Here is a 27732-nt window from a genome sequence, read left to right on the forward strand (position 1 = left end):
CTGTCCTCGGACTCGTTGGGTGGTCCTGGCTCCCGGGCTGGGAACCACCGGAGTTCGCTGTGCAAACATGACCTGTACAGGCCGATTGAAAAGGCCCTTTAAACTGCACAAACCTGACTTGTCTTGGTTTATCTGATGCCTTGAATAAATTGCTTTTCATTTAAAAGGAAAAGTTCATGCAAAAAAATAAAATTCAGTCATTATCTGTTCACCCCCCCAACACGATTTAAAGTCGCGTTTAGTCCACAAAATTCAGCATTTACTAAACAACTAATGTAGATGGGGACTTTTTTTGAAAGGTGCCATTTTATTTATTATATTATTTGTATCTTTTTTTACATTTTAAAACAAGTCCCCATCTACCTCAGTTGTATAGGAGAATGCTGAAATGCTGTTTTGCGGAGAAGCTCCAGAAATGTTTATGAACTACAAAGCTAGTTAAGACAATGACAGAACTTTTAGCTTTTGAGTGAACTTGTCCTTTAAAACCCTTTTTAGCGTACAGGATATTAAATAAAACAAGTGATATGTTATATGGTTTTATCGACTGATCATGCATTGCCTAACTGTCCATGCAAAGTTTTGTGAAGACTGAAGGCGCTCAGGTGTCTGGAGGAAATTCTGATTTTTGGCTTCAGCTTGAACATCTGTGTCAATGTCTACAAAAACATCGTGCCGGACACAAAAGCCTAAAATCATTTCCCCATAATTTCTCCTTTCACAAGTATTTGACGCATGATTTTAATATGACAAAGTGTGAATACAGAATCAACAGTACATTTAAGAAATCACAACTGCTTTATTTCTTTTCTTTCAATAAGCTCTTTTTTTTTTTTTTTTAAACAAGGGAGAGTAATGACCAAATATCTGAAAGGATAAAGATCAGGTAGGATAAATAGAATGCTGGATCAGCTGTAGAAAGCACTGGTCCTCTGACAAAATGAAATATGCATCTTAAAAGTACAAAAAAACGTCAGGGCAACATTTTGGTGCAAGGTACAATGATGGAGAAGCATCAAGATCTTTTTGCAGTATGGGATGAGAGGCAAAACACTCCAAGCCCGATAATAAACCTATCAACAAGTGAAAGCAGTCCATTCTGAGAACACAGTGACCTTTTCAACGTTAAATCCTTTATAGTGCCACAATATCTAAAATGAAATGTGGGTTTAAGCCTCCCCTGGCTGACGAGGCTTGACTGTACAGTTAAGTATGCATATACATATATACCAGTGAAACACTGTCATAAAGATAAATCGTAACATTTTGTAGTGTCATGGAGCGTTATGGTAAGCAGTAACATTTAACCAGTTATGACATTGGCATTGTGAAGTTTCAAAATGAGTGTCCATTACAAAAAAGAAAAAAAACAAACAAAATAAATGAGGATTCCAACAGCTTCACATTTTCAAATAGAACAAACACTTTAAAAGTCCTTCGTAGTCCACTGGAACTGCAGTGCTCACAAAAAAGCTTAAGCAAAGAGCGTATTTTAATTCAACAAGCAATGCTAAACGCCCCTCGTTTGTGATCATTAGATTCTAACAGAAAAAAAAGTTATTTGGACCCTGATTGTGATTATAGTTAGGCTGCAGTTATTGCTAGTGCCACCTCAGAGACCAGATGCTGAATAATCAAATGGAGATAATGAGTCCGTTTCTTCAGAATTGCCCCCACAGTACTGTTATGTGGGATTTGAACGGAATTAGAGAGAAAAGTCTTTCAAAAGCCTTAAAAGAAAAAGCAAAGCGCCCCAAGCCGAGGGACGTAAAAATCATCACTTACATCACATGTTCATAAACAGACAATTTGATTAATTACAACCCAAACAAAGCAGTAAGAAAGCAAACATTTCAATCAGCTATTTTGAAGGAGGGGGAGGGATCCTTTACAGCAATTGTGAATGCGGCTCCTCCCCCCAACACACACGACTTCACAAAGAGCCCAAAGAATTGTTGCCAGCTTGGTTGATCAAAATCCACACAGTCGATGGCAGCACTATGAATGCTGAGTTCAGGTACAGTCTTCGTGAAAGGTTCTAGGCAGGAGTCCTGCGAGTTTACACACACGGTCCGCAGGTCACATGCACACGCTGTTATCAATGCCAGTGAAGTTCCCATGGAAGCAACATGATTTTGGTAAAATGTCCACCTTTCAATTTACATACAGAAGAGAGCGAGCGACAGAATGTAAAAGCAAAGAACAGAGTTTTAAGAAAAGAAATCGTTTCTACCAATCTAAGCAGTTGCGCCACAGTTCATGAGCTGGGTGGAGGACCCCAGAAGATGCATTTCAAGGGGTGATGCACTCGACTTTTGCCATGTTGACATGCAGTGATGTCCAAAAATTGGAGGATTTTTTTTTTTTTCTGGGTTAATAAAAGAAGTCCTTTGCAGAGAGGAGGAATGGGTGGTGATGACTTGAACATTATATTTACCAGCAAAAAATGCCAATGAAATATGACAAAAAAGTGCCCCGCTGCGGTTCAAATTTGTTTAAAAATATTTAACAGACTCTGCTTCTCATAGTGAGTTGTATCAAGTGTCTGCCTGGTCTTAAGGGCTACAGTCCATAAACAGGGAGTAAATACAGTTTGGCAAAATGGTATGAAAAATGAACCATCTGTGTGAGTTGGCCACTTTCCTTTTCCCCACCTTGAAGAGTAACAAAAAAAAAAAAAAACATATCTTTTCTCTTTACCAATCTCCCCTTAAAAGTGACTAATAATAAATTAAAGAGGACCTTGAAGAGATCTGCTTAAAAGACTGTTTGTGTCTATGTATATATTTATATATATTTATATATCTCTATACGTGGTGTGAAATAATAATGTCCAGTTCTGACAGTTCAAGAGGAGTAATTCAGTATGATGTCTGCGTGTATGCCCCTTGCCTTTGTGCCTTGAGATCAGGTGGGTTTTCGAAAGCTCAGACATTGGTCAAGGGGCTTGTGTTGGCAGGCTGGGTGGTGATGAGGATTTTAAGGTCCATTGTTACGCCTTGCCCTCCTCTACTTTGACAGCCTGGGGTTTGATGGCTCCAGTGCGTGCTGGTTTGGCTTGCCCTGTGGAGGGCAGGGGCTCCTGGAGTTTGCTGGTCATGCCCCCGGATGATGTCTTGCCCTCGCCCACCGCCTTGCAAACTTCTCGCATGGTTTTATTCTGCATGAAGAAGAGGCAGAGTTACTATGACCGGACAGCACCTGGGAAACCGTACATTGAATATCAAAAAATCAAGCTAAGAGATGCTTTTTCCTGAGAAGCAGCATGCACTTCAGATTATCCAAAAACATGTGAAGCCTTATTCATATTTGATTATATTTAACAATTCAAGTCATTACTGTTAGCTTGCAGCAAATAAAGCTTAGATAGGCATTTCAGATAAATCTATATTTGTGAAAACATTGTCACAGTAAAGCACAGTTTAGTCTATACACACACACAGTATTATCAATACTGCTATTAACAGTAAAATTAACAGAAAGTCATACAGCTCTAAGAATGTATCCTATGAAGATCTGTCAGATAAACATGTAACTAACTGTATACTCAAAGTCAAAAGGCCCACACTATTAAATACACAACACAAGTAATGCAAATAGAGAAAAAGAAAATGGATTAAATTAAATTACCTATATTTACAGTGGGTGGCTCACCTTCATGCCATCCTCTGGCCCTTTAACAGGGGGCTCAGGGGCAGAGGGAGGGGTGGAGTGGGGGGGGTCGCGGCCGGGATTGGGGTAAGGGGGGGAGCGGATGATGACAGGCTTGTTGACCTGCATGACTGGTCTCTGGATGGGATTGGGGAAAGGGCCAGTGGTGGGGGGCCGCATGTGCATCACCATGCTACCCTGAGCAGGTGGGACCTGTCGGTCACGGGGGAGGAGGAGGGAGGGAGGGACGGCGAGAGGAGATGATGGGGTGGGAATAAATGAAAAGACAATTAATTAGCATGCCGGTATTGAAATTCTTCACGCATTTTCAGACTTGATCCAAAGACTTGTTCAATCGCATCTGATCAGTGTGTTCAAAAATATAGTTTTGTATACTGAATTCCCGCTGTGGATGCGTATACACATTAATTATTATTATTATTATTATTATTATTATTATTATTATTAAATCTTGATTCATAAAACCAGGGGGTCTACAGGTATCAGACACTTACATTTTAATGTTTTAAAGATAAAGCTCTAACCAATTTTAAGACTGATTTTTAGACCAATCATCTTTTACGTATACATGCACACAAGCATTGCAGGTATTTATAAAAAGGTATGTTGCACATATTTGGTCCTGTAGGTTTCATGTAAGAATATGGTTATTTAGAGTGAGTTAGGTCAATCTACGTTTTGCCAACAGGTAAGATATTAAGTAAAAAGGTAGGTGTAATGATGTGTAATATTACAAATGTGGACTGACGAATAAGAGCTTGACTCGTCTTGACAGAAATAATTAAAAGATGGAAAAATCAGATACATGTTTGTGGCAATTTACACCTCGCGGATACAGATGTAATGCCTTCACTTGGTGTGAACTAGGTGTTCCTGTGTAACCTTTAAAGTGAATAAAGTATATTTGAAGAGTAAGTACCTGTTGGGCAAAATGTGTAGGCAGAGGCCCGACGGGTCCCCCAGGACCAGAGGGCTTCCCACTGGGGCTGGCAGACCCAGGCCTGATAAGGAGAGCAGAGAAAGAGAAAGATAGTTTTAGAATCTATTTTGTAAAATTTGCATTTGTGATACATCATAGCACATTTCTTCACAAAGTAAAAGGTGAATATGAGTGTTTCAGGGAGTTACTAATTTAATATACTATTTCCAAAAGTCATTTCAACTCACCTGTATGACCCTGCAGACATGCCTGGGGAATGATTGGGCTTGTCAGAGAACTGGAAGCCTTTCATCTCCATCTGCGAGCCCTGACAAAAAAGCAATAACACAGACACACTTGTCAATGCATGTCAACAACTGTGGACAGCTAATTTATAGATAAGAGATGTGCTGCATTTTGTCTGCACTTGATAACATGGATTTTAACTTCCATTATTGCACTAAGGTCTAAACAGAACAGTTTTAGGATAAGATCAGTAAGTCACACCTCTCGGCTGCCAGTCATGACAGCAGGCTGGGAGCCAGGTGGCAGCATTCGGCGTGGGCCACCGACTGACAGGTTCTGTCCCTGCTGCAGCTGGATTGACTGTGGGAGGATGAGGTGTTGCTGAGCTGAGCCATAGCGCAGCTGAGAGCCAGGTAGGGGCATCGTCACCTTGTGAAGACAAAGACAAGACTTCATTGTTTATGTAGTTATCAATTCAGTCAATACTCTTATGAGGGTCTATTTATGCTAAGAAGGCTTATACCTTGTTGGCTAACATTAATGTAATGTTTAATCTAATTGAATCCCATCTGTTTTCAATTCCACTCACCTGGATGAGTTGAGAGTCCATTAGCTGGGAGGAACCCATCCCAGGCCCCTGGTTCATCTGGCTGTCATAGACTAGCTGCTGGCTGCCATTCATAGGCTGATAGTGTGAGCCTGACTGTGGTTTGACCATGTCTGAGGGCTGCATGCCAGGGAAAGCAGAGTAGGGCCCTTTGAGAGGGGCTCCGCCTGACAGCACCATAGGGTTGGGCTGTGACAGGTTGGGGTGCATGTAAACCTGGGACCTGAAGGGAGGGAGACAAAGCAGGGCTGCAGAATGAGTGGAAGGAAAACAGAATACACAGTGGTGCCACATACATGAAACCGACAATGTGATCAAATTGAACAGCCAACGACTAGTGGGAACTTAATGAAAAACTTTAAGCGATAGTACCTGAAGGGGGGAATAGAGCTGAACATCTCTTGGGACTGGGAGACAGGTAGACCTCCTCGAAGCCCCAACTGAGCCTGAGCCTGAAGAGACGTGTGCAAAGAGATGGGAATCTGCTGGGCTGCAGCCGCCTGAAGAGATGAACAAATGCAACATGGTTACATTTCTGCCGATACACAACTAGCATGACTGTGCGTGTGTTTCTCCCATACCTGTTGGTAGGTCTGCTGCTGGGTCATGGTGGGAGGTACGAGGCGCGGCTGGCTGGGAAAGACATGACCGTCCAGATACAACGGGGGAATATGACTACCTAAAGAAGGGACAGGAAACAACAGGCTTTACGTTTAGCTCTACTCAAAGATTAAGCACTCAAACAGAAAAGGAAATGCAGTTTTACCTTGCATGGACATGGAAGGTGCTACTGATGCCACAGGCATCGGAGGCATGGAAACCCCGCCAAAAGAACTGTAGCTGACACCACTGGATGAGCCAACACTGCAGGGAGGCTGAGCACCGGAAGCATTTCCGCCAGGAGAGCCCTGCTCAGGGAGGGACTGAGAGTTCTCCCACGCTTTGCGAGCCGATTCCATCTGAAGAAAAAGAAACAATTAAAGCTCAAATGCATATTTTTAAATTGCACAGTTTCACAAATATGATGTTGCTCTGTGTACATGGGATTGTAATTCAAATACCTTGAGAGTGAGGTCAGCACTTGGGAAGGAGATTGGATTGAGGTTAATGCCAGGCTGCAGGTGGTTGGAGCGCAGCATCGGGATACTCTGATTGAGAGCCGTCTGATTAAATATAAATAAGAAATCAGGGTCAATACGTGGCAATTCAAAACCTGATTTTCAAGATAGAAAAAGACATCTTTCTTTGACAAAAAAGGTACAGATATAATTACTCACATTGGTGGTAAGTGCGTCCTGAAGCTTGTTGACAGGATTGGACACGGGCACCGGGGTGGAGCCCGGTGGCAGGCTGAAATCAGAGTCTTTGGCACTGACACCAAACTCAATAGGAGGCACAGGCAGCACAGTGTCCACATGGAGGTCCACACCATTAACCGGTGTGATAGGGCCACCTTCCAGCCTATCGACACCTTCAGAGCCTTTGCGGTGCTTTAGGGAGCGTTCGTTTCCGATGGGCCCTGGTTTGTGCTGTTCTTTACTCTGCTCCGGGCCAGCATCAGAATCCTGGCCAAGAAAAGAAAAATGCACTGATTTGTTTGTTTCTCGAAGCTATCCAATACCATTGCAGCAGATTTGTTATTTGTCAATAATGAGGCAGAGAAGAAAAATGTTAACTGCAGAAAAACAATGCAGGCACAGAGTATTTACAGTGTGGGTGGAGGTTTCAGAGAGCAAACTGCATTTTACTACCTCAGAGTTGGGCTCGCTCCCAGTGTAAGACACCTGTTTGGTCCACGAGTCTCCCCCTGAAGACTGCACTGAAAGCGCTAAAACACATAAATGGATGCTGTTAGTGAAGAATACAAATAATTTGTCTTTTTTTTTTTACACAAGTTAAAATGCTCTCCAAACAATTTAAAGTTAGACTGATCTCGCCTCCAAGGTTTCTGCTTCATAGCAGCAACAGAAGCATCTGTATACCTGAGCTATTGGTCTCCCAGATTTCCGTTCCCAGGTTGTTAGAAGAAAGCGCTTCTTCAGGTTGTTCAATGCTCATGCTTCCCTGCTTTTTGGCAAAGCGTGGTGGTATCTTGGATGCGATGGTCCTGTTCTTCACTGGCACCTTATACAGGAAACGGAGAAACACCTTAACAAACTGCAGACTTTTTTTTTTTTACCGAGCATCTGGATTGAGCATATGTCAACTTACAGCAGCTCCTTGTTCCTTCCTCCTTCTATCATCATCCTGTGGGCGTCTTTGCTTTTTGGACAAGGCATCCTGGTATCCATCTGGATTCGAAACTGGTCCCGTGTCCCCCTCAACTACAAAAATAGGCAGGTGGTCAACGCATAATTATCTGGAGATGTATAGGTACTGAAGTACTGAACATTATCTGTAACTGTTTAAAACTTAAAATGTAGACATGTACCCGCACTGACTGTCCAGGGACTTTTTCCAATGTTGATGGTAAAAGATCACTATTACGATTGCTAATTTCCATCAACATGGACAAAAACAAAAAAACAAAATTAGACTCACTTGGGTAGCTGCTGAGCTCATACTGGGAGAGAGGTTCAGCTATGTCTGTCTTGACAGGTCCTTGCTTCAGCTCCTTGTCTAATTTCTTCCCAGAGGTCTCGCTGGACTCCCTCTCCTCCGGCTGCTCGATGCTGTAGACTGGGCCCGATTCATCGGGGCCCCTGCTGCAAACAGGAAGAGAGACAAGGAGGCTTTAATTGGGTATTCTGAGCACTGCTAAAATACAAACATTAAAGAAAATGTAACAATGACATAATAACCACAACTTCTGATAATCTTCAAAGGCAGGTGGAAAGAAGAAAAAGTAACAGTGACTTTAAATTCAGGCTTAGGGGGGGTTAATGGAAAATGCAGTGTTGTTCATTGAGAAAATCCTCCAGATAGACGCAGGCACCTTTTCCCACATTCATCTATCCAATGAAACTGAGCTACATCCTCTCCTGGGACGGACTGCATGGTGGTAAGTGCTCAGTACCAATACAGACTTTGTTTAATAGCAGGAGAAACAGAGGCAAACTATGGGCCTTTCTCAAACCACCTCCTACACCCTTTCCCTACCACTTCCATCTCAAACCAATTAGCCTCGAGCATCAGTAGGCTACAAAACCCTCCAATAGCGAGTCTACACAGTTGACTTACTGACCACGTGCTACGCTGTGCTCATCATGGAAGAAGCTTTGTAAAGTTCTCTGAAGTTCCGTATGACTACCCATAAAAACGCAAACTGTTAAAGCCACAATGGAAATGAATTATCATCATAAAGATGTAATCAACTTAATGTTGCATTGAATTTAACATCAAATATACCCTTCTCTAGTCATTCATTTGATTTTAAAGTAGTGTATATTTACAGGGACTTTTGCAAAAACCAAGCAGCTTATAAACAAAGTGAAAAATGGGACAAGGAATACATTAAAAAATATCTATCTACATAAAGAAAAAGCGCTGCCTCAAGGATGCTGACAAGAAACCCGGGCAACAAAACCATGACAGTTCCAGTTTATTGCCAGAAAGGGGAACATTAGTCCCATAGCTTGCTGCTGCCCTACACTAAGCTAACAAGTACAAGTTATTAACAAACACGTTCACTAGAATTCACCTTAATCAGAACGACCTGCAATATGCTGGTAAAAGCTAGGCATCTAACTCAACAATTACATTTTCTCCATGTGGAGTAAGCACTCGTTTGCATACATTTGCGACACAGAACTGTTTGTTTCTTGAAATAAAGATGAGCAAAGAATTGGTGTTCAATCCCATCACTGTGAAAGTGTCAGTCAAGAGTATATTAAAGTCAAAACAATATAGGCGACACACTGGGATGTTGGTTTCTAAGCAACTATAACAAGCAGACCTGAAACAAGACACTAGAGCATTAATATAATTCCCAAGCACATAGAGGATGCTTTATTCCCAGTAGCAATACATATGGGTACAGGATATAACCGACAAATAACTTCAGCCGAAATTATGTGTCATTATTCAACTCACCTCTTACAAGATGTCCCTCCATTCTGCCAGCTGTCACTCCTGTTAGAGGAGGAGGTAGGAGGATTATCAGGTGTACGTGCCATCTTGCTCGCTTCCAACAGTGATGGCTCTCCCTTCCTGTTCTGCCGTTCCACCAGCGGTCTCTGGCTGGAGAAGCTTCTCTTGCAAAGTTCCCTCTTCTCACTGGAGCCTGGTTCACTGTGGCCAGAGTCTGAGGGAATATCACCATGTCCCTGTGTAGCTGCACCCCCACTCCCGCTTCGCTTCTCTCGCCAGTCACCAAAGTCGCTGTTTTCTGATCCCGTCTCCCATTCCTCTGCCTGACCGTGTTGGCTAGGGCGTCCACCAGAGTAGTGACCACTAGGCCAGTTGTCTTCCCCGGTGCCTTTGGGGCGGCCAGGCCAGGGGTTTGCAAAGTCCCCATTTATGTACTCTTCACTTGTCCACTGGTTGGAGCCAGGTTCACGTTCTTGTCGTAGACGGCGGAAGCGCGGGGGCTTGTCTTGACGGGGTGGACGACGTCTCCTTAACATCTGCCTGTCAGGGTTGTCATTGTCGAAGTAGTATTCTCCTTCACGGTCCTCTGTGCCATTTTCCATGAAGGAGCCAGTGAATTTAGGGGGGTACTTGAGAGCCTCACGTTCAACAGGGGGTCTGCGGGAGTAAGTAGTCTCAGCTCCGGGACCATAACCATTTTCTTGCATGGAGCTACCACTGGTAGTAAACTGAGGCCCACGGCCCCTCCATGTAGAAATGTCCCTGGATCCTCCAAAGCTTCGATTGTAACTCCCAGTGGTGTTCAATCTGGGAGGCAGCATACGACCTCCAAAACCCCTGCTGGCCTTGGCCTTTTCTCTTGAATCTTGTGCTGTCTGGTCTTCTGTGTACACCTTGTTGGATCTCCAAGAGTCTCTATCAGCTTTACGGACTTCTCCAGACTCTGTGTAACCTTCTCCATTTTCAGATCCCTTCTGGCGGCGCCTCTTGGGCAGTTCCTCGTACTCGGATGCTTCGCTCAAAGTCTCACTGACATTTCGCCTCCGGGGCTTGCCCCTCTGGAACTCCTCCACCTTGACAAGGTCCCTCGGTGGTGCTCGACCTCTGCCTGTGCGCTGAGCACCACTGCTATTGTTATTGTTGTTATAAGCCCCTCTGAGATTGTCTCCACCTCGGCCACCACGGGTTCCACCTCTAGAGCTAAATTCCCTAAAGCCTCGACTGCGGCCTCTACCTGTTCCCCTAACTGCACCAAAGGCCTGCTCTTCATCAATGAAGATCCAGTTATTGCGCCGAGGTGCGTGGGGCTCCCGGTTCTCCTGGCTATCTCTAGGTGGTTGGCTCTTTCCACTGTCCCAGGTGCTCTCCTTGGGAGAGTCATCACTGTGGGTGCTCAGAGGCCTCTCTGTTTTGGCTGGAGCTGGTGACTGACGCTGCCTCTCTTCAGGCTGCTTCTCGACAGCAGGTGAGGCTGAACGTCTGTTGCTGACAGGCTGGTTATCTTTCTTCAAGTCGTAAACATTAGTAAGGACTTCTTTCTCCAGGCGGTAAGGGACAGTTTTCTCCTCAGGTTCAGGTTTGGGCTTCTCATTCTCCTTGTCTTCCACTTTGAGAGCCTTGAGAACTGGTTTCTTGATAGGCCCAGTTCTGCGTGTCAAGGGGCGCCCACTGGTCTCAGATGGCTGGCTGACACTACTACTGGAACTGGAACTGGGTTCAGACCATTGGCTTTGAGCACTGTTGAGTCCTCCATCTTGTTTCTGGCCTCCATCCCTTTTCCAGCTGTCCTTGGAGCCATCTAAGTTCTCATCGTGAGATTCAGGTCCATCCTTCAGATGCTTGTCTCTAGAGTCCTGCTTTGGGTAATCACTATCTGCATGATTCTGAGCAGTGGTCAGCAAACCGTGGTGTTCTCTGTCTGGGCCTCGGTTCTGATAAGCATGATGGGGGAGATCATCTTGGGGGTGGCTCAGGCACTCATTGGCCCTCTCTTCATAAGAGTCCTGTTGGGAGCAGGCCATATCACTTCTGTGGAAAAAATAAAATACAAGAAGATGAGAATGATGGAAACAGACCGATTGCAGGGATTTTTTGCAAAATTCACAGGCTCTAAAAATGTTTTAAACAATAACTGACCTGTCATCTGGCTGACCACTGTCCGAGCTTTCATGCTGTCTCTGGTAAGGTGGAGTGAAGCTGCGCAAGGGGTAGCCATCTTGGTTCCACATAGGGTAAGGCTCAGTGGAAGGGGCTCTTCTCTCCTGGTGCAGGTTGGGATGGCATCCCTCATCGGATCCAGGGCTGTTCAAGTGGTCTTGGTGCATCATGGGTTTCATCATTCCTGCTGAAAACAGTGTTCAAATTTTACCAAGATGGAAAGCCTGGAGGAAACAATCTGCACTAATTTTCAAGAATTACTGCTCACCCGAAGAGTGGACAGCACCAGGGTAGTAGTCCACAGGAGATCGTCCTTGGGCCATGCGGGGATCCATGAAAGGCGGCATCATCATCCAGCGGGGATCAAACCCGAGGACATGTGGAGGGTAATAGCCCCGCTGGGCGTGGCTTGAGCCAGATGGGGGAGGGTGACCTGGCTGCTGCCAGTGTTGCATCTTGTATACTTGTTCCTGTAGAAGGTATACAAGAAATACACTAGTTATAGATGGTGGGCAAAATCTACAGTCTAGTCTGTTGTTTTTTTCTCAGAGAAATACATCAACTAGTCTAGTAATAGGCCTTTTTCACAGCAGACATTTTGACTTGTAGGAAAAGCAAAGGTGTTACTAGTAACACAATAGCAATGGTTCTGTTCTATTCATTTGTTCAGTTAGTCATGAGAGTGTGACAGTAAGCCAAAACAGCTAAAGTCATCATTAATATTAACACCTGTAATTTGAAATGTAGGATGATGCCTAATTAATGCATCCATCCGCTGTAGATCGCATTTCGTGTTCTTGTTCCTCTTCCTTTTTTAAACTTTATTTATTCAGGGAGGGTTCACTGAGAGTCGTGTTTTCTTTTCCAGAAATGCACTGAGCACATTCGCACAGTTACACATTCACCCCTGGAAGCTGCTCAGAACAACCACAGTCTGATCCGTCAGCCTCTGAGCAGCTCCACTGGAGCGGTTGGGGTTAAGGGCCTCGCTCCAGGGTACCTCAGTGGTGGCAGTTTTGAACCTGCGACCCTGCGGTCAAAAGCTTGACCTTTTAAGCCACCGCTGCCCACAACTTCTTGCGCGAGATAACCAAACAACATTAGCTTCAAAAATCCCTTGCAAGAATTAACAATGGACAATCCAATAAAAGACAAATAGGTTAATACCCTTTACCAGGCTCACTGCTTTTCTTGAGACTGCAACCTGAAAACAACCCGTCTCCGTGAAACCCTCTTCTCACAAAGAAGCTACTAATACATTGATGCATTAGTGTGGGATTAGGATTTTATGAGTTAGAAGGGGGCATCAGCTGGCGCTCACCTGCTGCTGCTGTTGTTGTTGTTGCTGGTGGTGCTGTGGCTGCTTTTGAAAGCGGGGTGGGACGGGTTTGGAGGGATGACGTCCACTATAGTCTCCTGAGGGGGAGGAGGGCTCTTGGCCATCATCCTCGCTGCCACGGTAGTTGGAGAAGCCAGGCTCCTCACGGTAACTATGGCCAGGAGAGTTGTCAGGGACACACTCGCTTGCATCTGGAAAACATGCAGAAACATTAGTTATATTCTGCAATAATCTTTATTTACAATATGTAAGCATTAGAAGTCTACTTGCATTTTTTACCTTTTGTGCTGTACTGCCAGCTCTCATGGTGGCCTTTACTCTGGTCCCTGTTTGGGGACAGTGGAACTTCTTTACCCTCTCCCTCTTTCTGGCTCTCGTCCGACCTTGATGTCTGCCTCTCAGTCTTCCCAAACTTCTCATCCAGCTTTTTGAGTTTTTCAGCACAGGCAGCAAGTCGTTCTTCGCGGGCACGCCTCTCTTCCTCCTCCCTGCGTCTGCGGGCCCTCTCAACAGCTTCTGACAGCTCAGGTGACACATACTTTGCCCTAGCAGGTCCTTGAGCCTGAGATGGGCGCTGGTGATCTTCTTGGTCAGCCAGTGGCTCACCTTGGTTTTTCTGCTGGACCTAGATATGGAACAGAACACATTAATCCCAAGCAAATCAAACGATTTCTTCAAAAATGTATCCTGATAGTTTGATTCATGTTTAGCTTTCAGAAAAATTGCCCACTCAGTTATTGAAAGATGGGGGGGAAAGGGAGGAAGGGTCAGAAGCAAACAGGGTCCCAGGCCAGATTCACACTCGGAAAACAACCATTACATATTTAAAACCTTAGACCACTAGCCTTTAAGGATATTATTTTGTCTGCTAAGCACACTTTCTCACATTGACAACTTAAAGCCCTAGAGACTAATTTAGTGAAAGAAATGATTTAATATGTAGTGGAACTCTACTTGTTTATTTTGGGGAATTTGTCAGACCAATTTTTCATCCTGAAAGGGGCCAAAAAACAAAGGCATAATCTTTATTTCCAATATGTCTGTCACATCCTATTCATTTGCCAAGCAAAAGGCTTGGCAAGTAGAAGTAGTCAGACGCATATCTCTATGGTTACTGCAAGGTCATCTCTCCCAAATCACAATGACAGTCTCACTCGAGGGTGTGCAAAGGCGCACTGTTATTCATATGCTCTGCAGTGTTGCCTTATCCTCTACAGTCACAGAGGGATTAAAGAAGGAGATGCATTTTAACTATAGACAACATCATAATGAGTTTGATAAAGATTGAGATTAAAGATAAGTAATCTCAAAAGGGAAGGATGAAAGTGGAAAAACACAGTATAGGGTATTAGTTACCGAGGTGTCTGTAGAGAGATATCTGCCGCTGGTCTTCCTGGGAGGTTCGTGATGGTGGTGTTGGTAAGAATAACTCTCCTCAGGGCCCTCCTGGGGGTAAGACACCTCACCTGAACTTAGGGAGGATTGGCAGTCACGCTGGATCTCTCTCTCCCTCTCCCTCTCCCAGTCATTCCTAAAAAGTAACAGAACAAAATGAAAACTCTGAATGTTGGCAAAAAAAAAAGTAAAAAGAGTTTATCTTATTTAGAGCAAATATGAGCTATGAGGAAAGAGATCTCACCACATCTTTTTTTCACCGTGTTCATCTTCATCATCACTGAACTTGAGCTTCTCACTGTAATCTACTTCTTCATGGAGTCCTGAGAAAACAACACACTAATTGTCAGCAACAGTGCTGTGGCACGGGATGTAGCGATCTAAGAACAGGCACCGGTATCCAATCAGCATGTTCTCAGATGGTGAACAACCATACTTTTGTATTCTTAAAGTGGAGAGAAAAAAAGCCCTGTTTATTTACAGATATGACAGACAGGTGCACTAAAGATACTGCAGAGACCAATACCTGTAGTGGCCTGTCTGATTGTGATAAATTAAATGCTTTTGTTACTGACAAATTTGTGCTTGCAGACAGACACCATGACTACAAAACTAGTATAAAAAAAAAAAAAAAAGTCTGCTGAGAATGCTTGGAGATACTTGAGCTTGACAGACGAATTACAGCAACTACTATCAGGCTGAACAACAATCTAAAAGTCAACTAGCTGTGTCCTGGGCCACTTGTCTGAGAAGTCACACACAATTACTTAAGACATTCAGTTTCTGATACCGTGAAGAGATTAGCCAGTTTAACCCAATAACAAGAGTCAGAGAATCCTGCAGAAGCTAAAATTAAAGATAGAGCTGCATCGGATCATCGACTCTCTGAGCTACTTTGACCTACCAGCTGACTTACTGTATTATGCAAATTCTTTTCTCTCTATGTAATTGTACTTGACTGTTTTTTGCGCATATGTGAGAACAGGAGCAACTGCACCATTTTCATCTTGAAGGTTGCCTGTTACACTGTGGACGCAATCTATAGAGAAACTGTTTGAAGTCTACATTAGAATCAGACTCAGTCAGAGTCATTGTAACCATGGTAATAAATGCTGGCATGTGATGAGTTATTCAGTAGTACTTTACATGCAAACTCTAACTGCAATAAATATTAAGAAGCTGAAGAAGAAGCCTGAGGTAGCATCACACAGTCAACTTAAATCTTTCATTTGGCCTCACTGTAAGAGGGGTCTGAAGGCAGTTAAAGAAGTTTAAGAAATACTGACCAGCCCATCCATCCTCGCAGTCATTGTCAAGCTCATCCAGATCCTTCAGGTCCTCTGGATTAATGATGGCAGGGCGTTGTGGTCTGTCACCAGGCCTGCGGATGGGCTGAGAGGAGAGTCGAGGTGGAGCGCGGACAAAGCGGTTCTCTCTTTTCACATCACCGCTGCAATCAGAGATGATAAAAATACAAATTAGCAATCACCAGATGACACGATTTTTAGTTAATGAATACATTCTCTTATTGTGTGAATGGACTTACTTGACAAGTTCAGGTTTGGCGTAGCTCTGCCTAAAGGCAGGCTTGCTGTCAAATCGGGCTGGGGCTGCAACGGTGGTAGGAACATGTTCTGTACCTGGGGCTTCACGCGTCTCTTTAGAGCACATCTGAACACAGCAGGACAAAACAATGTGATCATAATGGGGAACCACAAGAAGTTATCTTGTTACTGCTCATTTTAAAACCAGTATACTGTTTTTAAAGCTTTTCTGCCTGAAAAAGTCATACAGTACTTACAAATGCGGGCAACATGTCATGGTAGACAGCAGTCGAGGTGTGGTGAAGCTGGTACTGCAGGGCAGTAGGGACGGTTGTTCTGCGGACAGGCTGGGCGGGTCGCAGGGAAGGCTCCTTGGGGTCAAGGACTGGTGACTGAACTGTCACTACGCTAGAAGAGGTTGTGCCGGTGGTAGTGGAGGGGTGAGATGAGGCTGGAGGGGTGCCGGTCTCACCAAGGGCAGTGATCTTACCCTCAGGATCTGCTGGCAGGCCGAGGGTCAGGGACGAGGGTTGAAGGTTCCTGCCACCACCTTCCCTCCAGCTCGTCACATCTTGAAGAGTTGAGAGGGCGATTACAATTAATTCTATATTGCGCTGCCAAAATACGAAATTAACCGAAAAACACACTCATTTTCATGTCTTTAATGACAGGAGTTAATTTCATGGTGGCAAGTCGATCACTGCTCTTTGTGTACCGACAGTGAAACAGTCAGTATTAATCATCCCAAAATTGCCACTATAAACTTAAAAAAAATGACAGCCATTGTCCCCCTGCCACATTTTAAATCCCAAGGACCCCCATTGTTAGAATTTGTTATTGCTTATCAACGAGCCATTTCAACAGTATCATAAGCTTCCAGACATCTAATAATTTGCATTATTGTTTTAAAATCTTTTAACCTATGAAACTGCCAATCAATTCCTGAGAGACCAGACTTACTCTGGGGGCGGAGGCTTGGTCCGGGCCCATACGACGGATCGAAGCCGCTTCTTTCCTTGCCAGCCCTGTCCTGTTCTCCAGCTGCCTTTAGCGTGGGAAATTCCTCGTGAGAGAAGGGCTGAAGTCGGTTTGAGGCCCTTGAACCTGATTTTGAGAATGAAACATGTTTGTCCTTACTATTTCAAGCAGAAGAGTGTTGTACGAATTAACAAAGACATGTGCTCCAGTCACAGTCTGGACTGCATACCATTCACCATTTGCATGTCATTTAATTTTAAACACACCCACTCTCAATTATAGATAAATGAGATGACTCACCATCTGGCTCTACTGCCTTTCCATTTAGCTGGGCCCATTGCTTTGGTCCACCTGTGTTTGTGTTCTGTGGAAAAGGAAAAAACCAAGGTTACAGTCAGAACAAAATCTATGTGTACCTGGCAGAAAGATTTTCCTGTTCATGGGTGCTGCTCTCAAACTGAACTTGTTAATACACTCAAGGGAATCTAATACAAACTGGGACATGGGACACTGGGATGTGAGATGCTTGCCAAAAAGTATCAAATGGTTTATTAACTCTGAGATTGTACGTCAGTTGTTTAGTCACATTTAGTTAAAGACTGCAGTGAGCGTTTTCTTGCACAGAAACTCCACAGTTCTGGTTCAGATCTGCAGTCGTGTTTTACGGAGGGCTTTCTCAAAGCTCAACTAGGGGACAGATGTTTAATCAGAAACTTCATAATGGTCAAAAGTCAGGATGAAAAGTCCCAGGTTGAACATAACGTCAGCTACACATACACACCTCCTGGTTGGCTACCGGTAAGGGCTTCTGAAGATTGGAGACAGACTTCTGTAAAGCCAGCTGTGGCTGCAACTCCGGCAGCTGTGGTATTGATGCAATAGAACTACAAAGAAGACAGAAGAAAAAGAAAACCGTCAGTTTGATTAACTTTATTCAAAGCAGGCATTGGTACTACAAAATCATAAGAGAGCACAGACTGAACTCTGAGCCAGTGTAAAGACGACAACCACCTCTAATCATAAGGTGAATGCTTTGCAGCGTTACAAAGCTCAAAGCCTCATCTTACTTTTTCCCAATGCTAAAGAAGGAGGAAAAATATCCGCTTAAGTTGATGCTGGTCTCTCAGAACGCATCTCTCCATTGCCGTAGGAAAAACTCATTATGCTTTCGGTGCTTGACAGCCTTACGCTTTACGATTGATATTAAGATAAAATGACTTATAGCACAGTCGATTTACCTGAACTCTGAAATAACAATAAGAAGATAGGAACATTTTCTCCCCTCACCTCTTTTGTTCGGGTTGTTCCTGCTTGTTCGCCCATCCCGTACCGTCTTTAGGCACAATAATCACGTTGGGATCGTTTCCTTTGTTTTCGGACTTCAAGCTCGGCAGGTGAGCAGGTGGGGGCATGCGCCGGGCTGTGGCCACTTTGCCAAGACTCTGCAAGCCATGTCGCGGAACTACTGGGAGAGAAAACGCAGGTAGGTAAAGCAAGGGGGATGAGAACAGCGATGTAAAGAGAGTGATTAAGTAATGAGAAAAACACAAAATAATAAAACTTACCTGCGTTTTTCTGAGTTTCTATTGATTTTCCCTTGTACTTGTCAAATAGGCTGAGTGAGGAATACTTGCTTTTCCCATCCTTGGACTTGGTTATTTGCCCCAAACGATCGGACATTGCGATGTAATGTCATCGAGTATGGAAATTTTTCTTTGCGCCTCTTCCCAGTGCCTTCAGATTCTACAAAGAGAGGAAGAAAGTTTTACCTGATGTACGGATCTTTTGGGGTCTATACCAAGCAAACATGTTTTCGTACATCTGGAGAACCAGATTTGTCGACCAGGACATATCTACAGCACTACAGTATTTCATTATAATGCTGTTTTGTCACATATTTTACCTTTATAAAAAAAATTGCAGCTTCTGTGATTTTATATATTGCATGTGGCTCGTGATGAGGAAAATATTTTGATTAATTATGCAGCCCTTGTGTATAATCGTAAAATATTATCATACTGAAACGCGATGTATAGCCTACTTATTTACTTTTGCACATCTCATGGTTCAATTACTTGTGTCTATCAAAGAAATGTCACAAAGGACAACGTTGACAACTAGCTCTGTGAATTACTTCCAGAAGCCAGGACATTGTTTCTGGTTTTGTCAAACGTCGACTCCAAGATGCACCACAAAGAAAACCCCTCTTGCCTCTGATGTAATGATATGGCGACATTAGGTTAAAAGAGACAACAGCTCATAATCAGGGCTCATAAAATGGAAAATATTGTGTGGCTGATCACAACGATGACATTTTTTAAAATCTGGGTTAACTGACCGTTTTACATGAATTAGCTACACCTGATAAAATCGGCCCATTGCAACAAGAGAAACTGAAGCTTGAAAGCTAAAAATAACCAACATTTAGCGCATGTGCCAGACCATCGCCCATAGTATGTGCTTGGTGTGTGGCACTGCTGGGTACAGTATGGTTTGCAGTGACCGGTTAGCATGAATCGGCACTGGTGTGGTGGATTAGCTTTCTAAATGTCTTTTCAGCTTAACACTATTTACCCTTTAAGTTTTCTTTTCTTCTTTCATGAATAAAAGCAAAGCCTGGGGATGCCAGTGCAATGCAAATAAGAGTTCCAACTTTTAAAATTAGACATACTGTGTGTATATTGTGAGCATATGGAGAGTATTTAATCAAATTCAAAGTGATGTTTATATGGTTAATGGATCATTTATTGGGATAAATTAGAAACCGAGGGACTAGTTATTTCCTCACACAGGTGCAGACTGTACATGCATGCTGGAGGTCAGATGGCTGCTTTGTATAGTTTTTGCAATGTGTTCATGTGCAACATTTAACAAAAGATGTGAGCCAATGTGAGGTGACGCATCAGTCGCCCTTTGTCGGTGCTAGTTCTTCCGTATGTCAGGGCCCTGGCCACACAGGGATCAGAAGCATTCCCAGTGCGACCACAGCAACACCACAGTTGTAGAGAAAAACACTTGGACTCCCACCACGGCTCTGAAGAAGTGCCATAAATATATGGAAACATACCTTCTGTGTTCAGGTAAATAGTTAATTAGTAATTAGTGTGATAAAAATCAGATACTGTCATTGCACCCTAACTGCCCATTTGATATTGAATGAGAAAATGTGATTCGCTCTGTGTTAACACTAGTTGTGAAACTTCACTTCAACCTCAGTTTATGTTTATTCCCAACCCTGAACTGAGGGCAGTGTCCAATTTGTCTAAGACCTTTCAGAGTCACAGTTCTTTGTGTAGGATTACTGTTTTTTTTTTTATATTTCCAACTACATACCTTACAAACGACATTACGTTGCTGTGAGCAGCTGTGATTAAAACCAATGCTGCAGACTTGCTGCCAGACATAAATCAAAGCATCCGTATCATCATTTTTTTTCACTTATTTGTGCGTGAAAGAAAATAGTTCACAGTGAAAACAGTTCCAGTGGATGGGATAACCCAGAGTAAACTGAAATATGGTTTCTGGTATACTGCTACTGAGTTTTTTTTTTTTAATGTTTGCTGTTCTGTGGTTTGAACGCCACAAAATAAATGCTGCACTTCATCACTCATCAGAGCGTCTCAAAACCTTGACTACGTCAGTACGACTCGATGCCACTAAGGGTAAGGGTTGTAATGGCTTTATGCGATTTTGTCTGATCATTTGACATGTTTGACGCTTTATTCAGAGCAAAATGAAGTACGACAGGACCATGTTCTTGTTGGCAGGAAATAAGCACCATGATGTTGCAATGCCAAGAATCCCTTCTCTTTCCTGGTTGAAAACTCAATTTCCCTCCATTCTTCCTTTACTGCTGAGCAACTTCATACAACTGATGCTGCATTTGTGGCTTCGACTTCTGGTGTGTTCACAAAGCACCAGAATAACCCTGTATTTACTGTTTATCTTTATTTCACATATGACATAATCAAAGCCTGAATCACATGAAATTGTTAGCATCAACGCTCCTAGTTAAATGGGTTATTGATTTGCATTAAATAGCACTTTTCTAGTCTTCTGACAACTCAAAGCGCTTCAAGACACTCGTCACAGTCGCCCATTCAATCACACAATGATAAAAGGGGCTGACTCGCTGTCCTGCTCATCAGGAGCGATACAGTTCTTTGTTTAGGATGCTCAGCCAATCACACACTGATGGAGCAAGAATGGGGAGCAATTTGGGGTTCAGTGTCTTGCACAAGGATCCTTCAGCTTTCAACCAGGGGACCCAGGGATCGAACCACCAAGCGATTAATGGACGACGTGCTCTAGTTCCTAAGCCACAGCCGCCCCAAACAGGAATGGGGCAAAATACACGAAGTAATGGAGTAAACTGCACGGCAAATTCTAACAAAAAAACATGGATGAACAACAATATGCAAGACATTATAACTAGAGAATAGAGTTAAGTTAACAGAAAATGTTGATTATTTTCAACAACTATTTCAAATTATGAAAATTATTCCAATTTCTTATATTCATCTACACCTAAATCTGCCACAAGCTACAATAACACAAGCTCTGCCAACGTCTTGTCCAAAAGCAACCAGATTTTTTTTGCTTTAAATCTTAAATGAAATTATTTTCGACGAGGACACTGCATTAAGATGGAGCGCACACCCCAGCATGTGTTTCTAGTTTGATGTTCTTCTGACACAAACATGCTCTTTATATTGAACATTTGTATGATGGCTACTCACAGTTCAGATTGCTCAATACATGCACCAAAACAAGAGATGTTAAGTGATGTGGAGTGACTATTGAAGAGACAAGATATTAATAATACAGGCTAAATATTAAATTTTTTTAATCGCTGAAATAGCGTTTGATACGACCCACCCCACATCTGATGTTTTAAATATTTTATACACAAACCTATGCATAGAAATATCGTCGTTTGAGCCGACTACCAGACAACCCCATAACGCATCGGAGGCCGCTCGGTTAAAGCTCCGCATAGGCGTTTTACCGGGACTTCTTCAGAAAAAAACACATCTGTCCATCACGGTCGATTTAGACACGTATTGAAATTATGATCATATCAGTGCATTTCCTGCTACTTTTATTTAAGAAAAGACACTGAATTTCTATAAAGAACACCGTGTTACAAATATAACGTTAGTTAGCGCAAAGTCAGACATGAAGGCTAACGCCATGACAGCTAACGTTCTCCATTTCTTGACTTTGTTTACATTTTATACGTTTTTTGCGTCAGACAACCAAAAGAAAAACCCACAAGTAGTGAAAATGTATATATTGGATATAACTACAGCATTTCGTATGACCGCAAATTAACGTTTGACCTCTCTAATGTTACTTGTAGGTGTCGTTATGCTACCTCTTTGAAGGCTAATGCTAATTCCAGCACATGAAACTGATACCAGCCAGTTCGCTGCACGGAAACAAAAACACAATCTGACCAGACTGGTAAAATAAAACTAAAAAAGCGGTATTGGTCAATGTATCGTGTTAGAGAGACTACTTAACATTATCTTAAAATTGTAAAGCAACAACACTCACGTCAAGAAAAGCCCTAGGTGTACTGCTAGCCATCACTAGCAAAATATGGTAGCTTGTGCTAAAGAAAAAATACCTAGGCTATGTAAACATCAAGTGCTAGCGGCCAAGGTCCTGTAACGTTAAAGACGTGTATCATTATTGTTAATGCACCTTAAGACTGTGGGGATACGGGCTGAATACATATTTTGTGTTTGTTCAAGCTACCACACATGAATAGCAAAACATAACCAACAGCTCTTACTTAGCATTAGCTAGCTTCGACAGAAAACTAGCATAACGGCAATCCCGTTTAACTTCCAGTCTAGTGTTTCAAAAACAACCTTGACAGGCCGGGTCTTCTCAGTGCTGTGGTGCTTCACATAATTTGACACCCTATTTGCTGGAAATGTATGTGAAACACTCAGACCCGTGCTAACATTTTCAACCTTTCTTGGCTTTCGGAACGGTCAGACGACAGGGATGGGAATGTAGGACAAGGCGATTAAAAATGGCTGCTGCACAGAACAAAGCAACAATAAAACTAGGCAGCGGAGAAGACAAGAAAAACTGGAGGTTTGACACAACCATCCGCGTCCATAACTCACCGATTCAACGTCTTAGTGTACCTTCTGATCAGTGACAGTGATATATTTCCACAAAATGTTGTCTAATCAAAGGATGGATGGCGATTGTAAAGCCCAATCTTCATAGGTTGAACCGATCGCAGTGTTTTTGCTGGGGTCCTACCCGGCCTGGAAATGAACGGGGCTGTGTGTAGGCTGGATCGGCTCGCCTCAGCGTCATACGTCACCGAACGACGTCGGCTGGAAAAACGTACCGAGCGCCCCCTGCCGGTTGAGTTGAGCACTTACGCAAACGCTTTAATTATTTTAAACTATATTCATTAGTTTTTTATGAATAGAAGATTGCAGAAACTGTCACTGCAATAAAAACACAAAAGGACACTGACATTTAATGAATACAAGCTGATTAGACTAAAACATACTTCAGTATCCACATTCTCAGAGAGTTGGACTGCATGCGTTGCTTATTCTTACATGTCCCGTGTGTAAGACATGGTTAAATTCAGATTTTCAATCCACTGGCTCCTTGTTGTATCTTAAAAACATTTATTTTGTTTTCCATTAAGTTCATTTCTGTACAAAAAGGCACAGATTGTCAATTATTTTGTGACACTTAGTTCAAGTTTAAAAATAGAAGTGTCCGTGTATATGAATCCTAAAGACTACATTTCATCAGTAGTTCACAAACTGTTGTTTTTTTTTACCAAGATATAAGAGAGATTACAATCTTTTCCTAACTCTAATCAAAGTCAATCCTATAGATTCAATTTCATGACTGTTTCAGAAAGTGAAAATATTATTTGCTAACCTAAACCAAAGTGCTTTTGTTGCCTAAACCTAACAACAAACCGGATGCAAACCCTGGATCCTAGTATGACAGTCTTGGTATGGTTGCCATCCACTGTAACCACCTCCCTGCAACTCCAGTGCAGTTCATAAATGTCATGTTTCATTCAGTGAAAGAAAGCTAGTCCTGCTGAGAGTCATGAAAACAGTTCAAACTCCATCTACAAATCCTGTAGATTATGTTTCGTGACAATTTCACAAACTGCCTTCATACTATGTTGAGTGTTTTGTATATGACAAAATAATTATTTTCTTATTATGATTTATTCATTTCATACAGTATGTCTGATTCACCAGCAGTCTCTGGTGCCAGAATAACAAAACCACATAAAAAAATGATTAAAAGTTTTGAATGTACACTTGTACATACCCTGCAGACTACAGCATATGATATGCGATGGATACTTTCCATCTCCTGATATTACAGAGCTCAACCATGAACGTCAGTGAGTACGTGTACAATCACATTAGTAACCCAGTTTTTAGTCATATCCTGGCTTTAATCCCATTCTGGTTATGACTGATTCTGCTACTGGTATGATCGATCTCTTACTGAAAATGTGTCTCTTATTCAAATGAAAAATAACCACAAATAGGTACTCAATTAATCTGTAACAACATCTGTGGAATTACGTAAAAATACATGACATGGTATTCATTCCTCTCACATTAAATCAATAATGGATTTCCCCTCCTTTGTCCTAAAAAAAAAAAGATTTTATTGCACTGGAAAATGAAAAAGGAAAAAGAATCACTTCTTTTACAATTATCTACGTATTTACTGATTCACTCTTGTTTTTTCGATTTCTAAAATTCTCAAAATGTAAAACAAAAAAAGGCATCTACGTGTTTTTTTTTATCAACAGCACATCTGTTTAACTTCTCAAGCCTGTACAAGGAGCAACGTCTGCTGCAGGAGCTCTTTGATGTAGATGATGACAGGACAAAATGATATACAACAAATTAAAGGGATTAAATCAGGTAATCAGCCTGAAACAGAGATGCGGAACATTCAAATGTAGGACAATAATGACTATAATCTCATTTTTATCCCATTGGTGTGACTGTTTTGTCTTTTTGCATTCTACATTTTTTAGATTAATCTGCTGTTTTTCACGAGGTTGCATCATCAGGTTTTTGCTCTGGTTTCTTTTTCGAGCTGCAAGTAAACTAATGAAAGGCAACATATACCAAAATCAATACTTTTGCAGATCACAGCCAGTCAGATAAGACTGGTTCCTGGAGATTTCCTCTAGAGGGAGCACTTGTCTAACCCTTGTTCAACCATTCATTTCAAAAGACTGCAATCTATTCTTCCATTGATTCACCAGCGGGTTTATGCTTCTTTAAAATGACAAAAAGTCAGTCAAATCGGTGCTGCTTGCAAATATATATATTTAAAAAAATGTTTTTTCAAAGTCACATCTATATTGCACAGATATAAACTACAAACGAAAAAGAATGGTAGTCTTTTATTTATTTTTAATCCCAGTGAATAATCATTTCTAAATATACTAAAATGCAAATGTGCCTGACCTTGTAACTCGCTCAGAGCAAATACCTGCAGCCTGCACAGAGGTCAGTAGTGGCGCCTGGAAGGTTGTGGTGTCTATCTATTGTATGTAACTCAGAGCACAGAGCAAGAAGACACAACAGTAGGGCGTGTGGTGTCTGTTGAGTCAGTGCATGTGGACCCTGCAGAATCAGGCCTGCGAGCACTATCAGCACTTACTCACAGGGATATTTTGGGTACATGCTGCACAGGGCTGGGGTGGCCTGGAATTTGGCGCAAAATCAAACAGACCACTGGGACAAACTGTAATTTGGTGATGCTGCTCATGTTTTAATGCTACATTAATTCAACCTTTATTTAACCTTGAGAAACTTCATATAACATGGCATCAAGTCAGACTGCAGATTCATGAATATCACTTCCTCTTTTAGTGAATTATCCTCTATGTCTTTGTGTGCATACAGATTGATATCGACTGTGTTCATGTGGAAAGTCTGTCCTGGTGGTGGCATCGATGCACATCAACAATCATACTCTGGGAACCAAGAACATCCACAGAAAATCTCATTTTGATTTTTCAAGCTGTATTAGTCAAATTTTGTCATTATATCTTGCTGTGTACTGAACTGAAATTGAGAATGACTGTGCCAGTGTTTGCAGCAGTGGTACTTAATCAAAAAAAAATTAATTCCTTCTACTCCACATTTTTTTCAGACTTTGAGCCTATGAACGTTTTTCATATTTGTGTCTGTCTTGTCTGCACTCTTCAGTTTCTGTGGAGTTATTTGGTCCGAATGTCCTCCAGATGTTTGGCAACTTTTACGAAAAAACTATCAATGCACGCATAACCAGGTAACAGATGAGAATGTAAACTCGTACCCTCAGACTCTTCATGCCAGAGAGTATCTTTTTAAACGCAGTTTCGGTTCCTGCTGTGTGAACTGTGTCAGAGCACACACCACTGCATATCCTGTCAGATACTGTGACAGGAAGCTAGAGTCAGTGGCTGTGAAGACACATAGCTTTAATGACAGGCACAATCATTGCTGCATCAATACATGAATGTTTGCTCTCTCATACAAGTAAATAATGTGGTCCACAATGATATTAATGCAGCTACAGGCGACCCTAATACTGAAATCTGTTGATGACAAACCACTGGAGAGTTATGTGGGGTACACCCCTGCTCTGCATACTGCACAGAAGAAGAAGAAGTGAAGTGTAGTTGCACTGCAGCTGCTCAGATGCAATCAGTGGTGGAATAACTAAGTACATTTAATCAAGTACTGTACTTAAGTACAATTTTGAGGTATTTGTACTTTACTTGAGTGTTTCCATTTTCTGCTTCCTTATACTTCAACTCCACTACTATTGTACTTTTTACTCCACTACTTTTGTTTGATAATTTAGTCAATAGTTAGTTTGCAGATTACATGCAAAAGTAGTGTAATCTGCAAAGTTTTTAGATTACATGCAAAAGTATATAGTATAGTATAGAGTATTTACAAACATATATATAACTTACTTTTACTTGTACTCTTGATACTCAAGTAGATTTACTGCCATGTAGTTACTTTTGGTACTCAAGTACATTTATTGCCAGAAAATAACTGATACAGTAACTGCATTTAATATCAGGTACTATAAGACTTTTATTCAAGTATTATTCGTATTGGTGAATTTCACTTTTACTTATTAAGTAATATTGTCACACAATATCTTTACTTTCACTCAAGGATGACTTTGGGGTCTTTTTACAACACTGGATGCAGTAAACATTGTGTTTTCATTTTGATGTCAGGATAAGAAATATATTCTTATAAGTAGGATACATTTATATAATCTAATTTCAACATATAGATTGAGTTTTGAAAAGTAATGAAGACAGTAATTCTCACCATAAATCACTTTTTTCCTTAAATGTTCCACTGCCAGAAATAGTACAATGAACATGTCACAGCTGTCTCATCATCTTCACTTTAAGTTTCAACAAACCACACTTATTTATTCTTTAGCTGACCAAGTTGTGCCCCATGTGATGATTGCAGCAATTTGTTTCGCTGTCTAAACAGGCCGTTAAGCTTGCTCTCCGAGTCAGCTGCTTCATGATTCATTGAATCACGTCCAACGGTATTTTTGGACGACGCATTCTGGTCGGCAACACACCCACATTTCATTTTTTAAAAATTGCAAAAATGTTTGCAAATCTTTGTTTTGTAGATGATCCGATTCACATTCACACCTATTTTACAAGCAACCATTATTCATCCTATAAATCAATATAAAAACATACACTTTTTGACTATTATTGGCATTTTTGCATTCATACATACGAATAAGAAAAAACAAAGGCATCCGATATTTA

The 27732-nt window shown here is 42.0% G+C and overlaps 1 protein-coding gene across 8 annotated transcripts; it reads right to left on the bottom strand.

Moving 5' to 3' along the window:
- Positions 1-725: 725 nt before the first annotated feature.
- prrc2b (proline-rich coiled-coil 2B) lies at positions 726-23194 on the bottom strand. Of its 8 annotated transcripts, none has more exons than XM_084382337.1 (31): positions 23030-23194; positions 18452-18629; positions 18174-18348; positions 17668-17770; positions 17187-17250; positions 16869-17012; positions 16166-16479; positions 15911-16035; positions 15651-15814; positions 14609-14687; positions 14326-14500; positions 13249-13594; positions 12952-13160; positions 11899-12100; positions 11610-11814; positions 9477-11501; positions 7986-8149; positions 7656-7768; positions 7427-7568; positions 7196-7272; positions 6722-7009; positions 6506-6607; positions 6211-6403; positions 6026-6123; positions 5817-5944; positions 5427-5667; positions 5099-5266; positions 4840-4919; positions 4592-4673; positions 3655-3864; positions 726-3160 (listed from the first exon to the last, which is right to left on the bottom strand). In XM_084382337.1, the coding sequence occupies exons 2-31, from the start codon at positions 18564-18566 to the stop codon at positions 2993-2995; spliced, it is 6699 nt and encodes a 2232-aa protein (XP_084238463.1). In that variant the 5' UTR covers positions 18567-18629; positions 23030-23194; the 3' UTR covers positions 726-2992. The 8 variants fall into 8 exon arrangements, with proteins under 8 accessions (XP_084238463.1, XP_084238458.1, XP_084238460.1 ...); XM_084382332.1 differs by having other exon boundaries at positions 5099-5287; positions 11610-11817; XM_084382334.1 differs by having other exon boundaries at positions 18174-18351.
- Between the last annotated feature and the right edge of the window lie 4538 nt (positions 23195-27732).

Source organism: Pagrus pagrus, assembly GCF_965226575.1.
Source record: "Pagrus pagrus genome assembly, chromosome: 19".
In the NCBI taxonomy this organism is placed as follows: Eukaryota; Metazoa; Chordata; class Actinopteri; order Spariformes; family Sparidae; genus Pagrus; species Pagrus pagrus.